Source organism: Prosopis cineraria, unplaced genomic scaffold (genome assembly GCF_029017545.1).
Source record: "Prosopis cineraria cultivar Desert tree isolate PC_DT_omini unplaced genomic scaffold, ASM2901754v1 PC10, whole genome shotgun sequence".
NCBI lineage: Eukaryota > Viridiplantae > Streptophyta > Magnoliopsida > Fabales > Fabaceae > Prosopis > Prosopis cineraria.
In genome coordinates this window covers 33,545,687-33,551,310 of record NW_026555341.1, presented here as the reverse complement: position 1 = coordinate 33,551,310, position 5,624 = coordinate 33,545,687, and the positions used below count along the sequence as shown (strand labels likewise).

At 35.4% G+C, this 5,624-nt stretch overlaps 1 protein-coding gene across 1 annotated transcript; it reads left to right on the top strand.

The window, feature by feature from the left end:
- Positions 1-3,397: 3,397 nt before the first annotated feature.
- Positions 3,398-5,387, top strand: LOC129323068 (zinc finger protein WIP6). The gene is made up of 2 exons (XM_054969619.1): positions 3,398-3,899; positions 4,449-5,387. Exons 1-2 carry the CDS (start codon positions 3,462-3,464, stop codon positions 4,974-4,976), a joined length of 966 nt encoding a protein of 321 aa, XP_054825594.1. The 5' UTR covers positions 3,398-3,461; the 3' UTR covers positions 4,977-5,387.
- The last annotated feature ends 237 nt before the right edge of the window (positions 5,388-5,624 follow it).

Genomic DNA, 5,624 nt, shown 5'->3' with positions numbered 1-5,624 from the left:
GTTAATGCTTATACGATGCTCTTGGAGTTGATTAATAATTATGAAATACAGTTCCGGATGTTTATACTGCAGAACTTCCTACGTTTTATATATAGGCGATCTCTGTTGAAAAACATAAAGAAACTAGGTCTGGAAAAAACCAATGTATGACTGGATGTGGTATATGTGCACCAACACTATTTTGAAAGGTAATCCTATAACTTCAGTTTACAAAATTTCTAGAATATATATCATACATAATTTTCATAAGTTCGTTATTAAGTTTCTGAGAACCAAAATTTAGTATATAGTGAGTGAATAATTTGGTGGTTTATATGGTAATGACATGATTGGTTTTTTTTTTTTAAGGATGCTTATCAACTTATTATATTTTTATTGAAAAAATTGACCACAGACATACTCCTATAAATTAGTTAACTTTCTTCAAATTAATATTATTTTTTCATGTTTATCCTTATTTAATAGGGTGTTTTACTTAAAATAAATATAAAGTGATTAATTTATTAAGGGTATTTTTTTGAAAAAATACATTAATAATACCTTGAAATACTAAATATACATTATATTTTGAACATTTAATCTCTCAAAAAATGACTTGCATTTTTGAAATGATAGAGTATATTCAATATCACATATTTTTATATTAGACTATACTCTCTTCGTTAAAAAATGTAAGCCATTTTTAAAACAAATCTCACCTTTTAGTAAAGTAGTTAGCTACTTTCAAACTAACACTATTTTTTATATTTACCTTTATTAAACACTTTACAACTATAAAGTCATTCATCAATAGGGGCACTTTTGAAAAAAAAGATAATGATTATACCTTAAAAAATTAAAAATATCTTACATTTTTAAATAGAGTGAGTTTATATTAACGACACACTATCGCTAAAGTAATAATTTGAGCCATCTATCTTTCATACATGAGTGCATGCCATTGGCTGATTTGCTTCGAAAAAGATTTATCCACTACTTATTGAACCTGTAAAATTTGCATTATTGTTTCAATCAAATTAAATGGATTTAAATATAACTTTGAAAAAAAAAAAGAAAAAATCAAATGGACCGGATTGATGTAGATGCACTTGGTGGAGATAAAGTGAAACTTATGTAACACTGTCACTTTCATCTTTTGAAAGTAGCATTAATTATGTTAAGAGAAAGATACGAGTAATATTTATGAGTTTGAATGAGGGGCATAGTACCGGTGCACATAGAAGTCGTGAACAATTACGTAACAGAACAACCATAAACCTAAAGAACCTGCAGGGAAATTGAAAGATATAATGAAACTTCAACTCTCTGATGATATGTCTCTTTAGATGTGATTATTTTCACTATGCAGGTAACTTCTCTTTTTCACCATCACTATCACTATCGCCAACCCTTTTGGTAAGAGAAAGTGGTAGAGAGAGAGAGACAACACACGCAAGCACACACAACAACACAGGCCTCACAATCTACAGTTCTCCATGTATACATACTGTGTACGTTTTATGGTATGATTCAGTCTATCAGTTTGTGGCTTTGTGTTCTTGTTGTGTCTGTCTGAATTAGAGAAAGAGACCTGTGCCTATGTAACACCCACTCTCACTCTCACTTTTGGGTTTGTGTGTTTGAGAGAGACAGAGACAGAAAGAGAGAGTTCATTAGAGAGAGAAAAGGAGTAAATGAAAGCAGAAAGTGCAGATGAGAGTATTGTGCTGGGAAGCCGAGCATTTGCTTGTGGCCTGCTACGTTCAAATCAAAACAAAAGGCACCAATACACGCACTCTAATAATAATGCCATGTTTTGCTCAATAATAATAATAATAATAATAATAATGATAATAATAATAATGTCATGTTGAGATTTCAGGTTCCAGTTTGTATAAAAGTCGAAAATATCTTTCACAGAGTTGGCTCCAATTAAATATAACAATACTCGAATTTAATTTAATTATAGAACCGCATTCAAAAAAAATTCTGCCCTAGAAATCATCATATAGCCGTATTTATACTATGTCACATTGATCACTATAAGTCACGAAAAGTGTAACTTGCATTTTTTTAAATTAAGCTGGAGATTTGAATGTATAGTAAATATATAACATGTAGCTTTTGAATATTAATGTCATTGCTTAGTTATTTAGACTGATATAAAAAATTAAAAAGAAGAGGGAAAAATTAGAGTCAAAATTCTAGTAAAATCCAAAATGTAAAAAATATTTTTTGAACTTTGAAATGCAATTAAAATATTAAAACATGGTTAACATCAACAATAAATGGATGTTTCTTTATTTTTATCAATACTTTTCAAATGCAAGCATTTTTATTTGGCATAATTAAAATATTTAAACAAATAAAATATAAAATTTATAGCAATTCACTCATCAAATTCTCTACAACATATAGGGACTTCAATGTTATCATCAATGATATATAACATATATAAAAATTAAGTTGAGAGACTCACCATCAATTAAGCTTATTCGATAATGTTTGAATATAATCATACAGTAGTGTATAAGAAAATATAGAACATATAAAAAGTTGTAGTATTTATAAAAGCATGAATAGTGTGCTTTATTTATATATGTTGAAAAGCATCCAAATGTGTGAGCAATAGACATGTTATATGATGAGGGAGAAACAAAGTAATGAGAGAAGAAAAAGGATGCAGAGAATATAGAAAGAGATGAGTGTGGGACTGTGGGTATTTGCCTATTTGGTGCGCTCTTCAATGCTTTCTTTTTTCCTTCTTTGCCGCTCCTTTGTCTCCTCCTCCCTCACTTCCTTCCAAATTCTTCCATTTCCTCCCCTCTCCCATGTCCTCCCTCATTATTTCTCTTCTCCAGTTTGAATTTGATACTGATATATTGTGTGTAGCAATCTCCCTCATTAGTTTACTTAGGTATGAATTTTTTTTCGGAAAAAAACACAGACGGTCTTTTCATGTATGTCTTGGTGTTGACCTAATTAATTGGTCCTTATAGTAGTTTAAATTAGGGTCAATGTTCTAAATCACGGTTGAATCTGGATCGCCTCAATCATGATGATTTTTTAATTAACTTATAAAACAATATCATTTTAGACTCAGTAAAGTGAAAGAAAAATATATAAAATCCAACTCTTTGATCTATCCAAAATTCTGGAACGATTCACTAGTCTAACCAGCTAACTTTGGTTAAGTTAGTTAATTGGCTTTATGTACTACTACGTGTACTAAGTGCAGTACTAACACAAGTAAAACCTACATTACAAGAAGGTGTAAGCATTTTTTGCTAATATTGAAATGAAATTCCTAAAGCTACATCCATATCCGCGAGAGAGGCTCGTTTATTTATAGGCTATATCATCCCCATTTCCCTTCTCACACTTCTCTACTTCTACTCTCTGTCTCTGTCTCTGTCTCTCTCTCTATATCCTCTGTTGTGTCTCTGTGGAATAATTACTCCCCCTCATCGTCATCGATCACCATGCAGACTCATGATCAGTACTCTAATTTCTCCTACATCGCGTCATGTCTGGAAGCAGACCAAGTACTTGACGACGAACACTCCATTTCCCTCTCCCTCGGACCTCCTGGCCAACACACCGTTTCTAATTCTTCCAAGGTCATGAACCCCTCTATTACATCTTCTTCCAACGACGTCGTTTCTCTGCATCATCATCATCATCCCCAAAACCCTATCTCTGATCATCTCGGCGTTACGGTGGCTCTTCACATCGGCCTTCCTACCACCACTAACGCTGGTGCCACTTCTGGCAAACCCGACCCGCTCATTGCTACTTCGCCTTCGGGTTATGTTCCGGGTCAGTATTGGATTCCTTCACCTGCACAGATCCTTATCGGGCCCACCCAATTCTCTTGCTCTGTCTGCAACAAAACCTTCAACCGTTTCAACAACATGCAGGTAATCATTGCTCCATTCAACTTTAAAATAATAATAATAATAATAAAGAAATAAAGAGTAATATATACATTTGAATTTAGATGCTGGCCGGGTCTCTAGTCTATACCGGTCGACTCAGCTGGTTAAGCGACCGGGATTGTGATTTTATATTTGGGGTTTGAATTCTCCAAACTAGTGATCTCGACATTTTCTTAAAAAAGATCTTTTTATCATATCCTTTATAAAGATAATCCTTGTTTGAAGCAGTCTATTCGATTGTGGCTTTCCCCGCCAATTTGGGAATTCAGACATGCTGATTTGACCCACGATTTTTGAGTAATTTAATGTTGTTACCCTTTTCAGCAAAAAATATCAGACACTCTTGTTTCATAACCACAAATTAATTATATAGAGGTTTACGTTTTAGCCATATCATCATTATCATCATTCTGACTTGTAGTCTTTGAGATAGCTGCATAACATTTGTTTTGCTATCATCGACTTCAATTTATTTGAGTGCCAACATGGACGATCTTAACTTTATTGTTATTAACATGTATAATAATGCAGATGCATATGTGGGGACATGGATCGCAGTATAGGAAAGGGCCAGAATCTCTGAGAGGGGCAAAACCAGCGTCTTCGATTCTGAGACTTCCATGTTATTGTTGCGCCGAAGGTTGTCGGAACAACATCCACCATCCGAGGTCGAGGCCATTGAAAGACTTCAGAACTCTTCAGACACACTACAAGCGGAAGCACGGGGCGAAGCCGTTCGGATGCCGGAAGTGCGGGAAGCCGTTCGCCGTCCGGGGCGATTGGAGGACCCACGAGAAGAACTGCGGCAAGCTCTGGTTCTGTATCTGTGGTTCTGACTTCAAGCACAAGAGATCCCTCAAAGACCACGTCCGAGCCTTCGGCGATGGCCACGCTCCTCACACCGTCGACAGCCGCGATCCCCACCACCACCACCACGAACACGAAGAAGAAGAAGCTGACGTCGACGAAGACGAAGACGTCAACGACGAAGAAGACGATGATGATAATAACAGTGAAGTGTTCGTCTACAGCGGAAATCATGCCTCCATTTACTTGTGACATACACTCTCAATAGTCTCGAGACAGTTTAATTACATGATATTAAAACTTTAATATAATGCAGTACTGCTAGTTTAGTTTCTCTGTAATTGAAACCCTAAGGATTCAGAAAATCAGAGCGACGGATCTGATCTATAATATATATATATTTATATTTGTTTGCTGTTGAGTGTACATAGTTAACGGGTAGTATAGTAGGAGTTGGTTAAAGCCTTTTTCGTAGTGAATAAGATTTGGGATGATCAATTAGAGAGCGTACGTTTGTCTTTGTGTGATAGAGAGAGAGGTAGAGAGAGAGAAGATGGAGACAAACAATGAAATGAAAGGTGAGGATCTTTTGCATTAAATGCAGGTAGCAGTTCGATATATTATTATCAAAGAGAGAGGGAGGAGAGAGAGAGAGATGGAATAGTGAAGGTGGTCAAGAGTACTCAGTGACTGCAGATAAGAGAAGGGGGCAGACATGCATGCAGACAAGAGCAGTCGCAGATTCCACTGTAGATGGAGAGAGAGAGAGAGAGAGAGAGAGGGTTTATTAGGGTTAGGGTTATATGATGATAAGTGAGGAGGGGGAGAGAGAGACGGAGAGAGAAGAGTGAGAGTAATAAAAGAGTTTGATCAGAAAGAGTGGGAGTGAGACGGAGAGGT

Coding starts and splice junctions, on each gene's coding strand:
- LOC129323068 (XM_054969619.1), top strand. CDS start 3,462: ATGCAGACTCATGATCAGTACTCTAATTTCTCCTACATCGCGTCATGT. Junction 3,900..4,448: donor ACCGTTTCAACAACATGCAG/GTAATCATTGCT, acceptor ATAATAATGCAG/ATGCATATGTGGGGACATGG.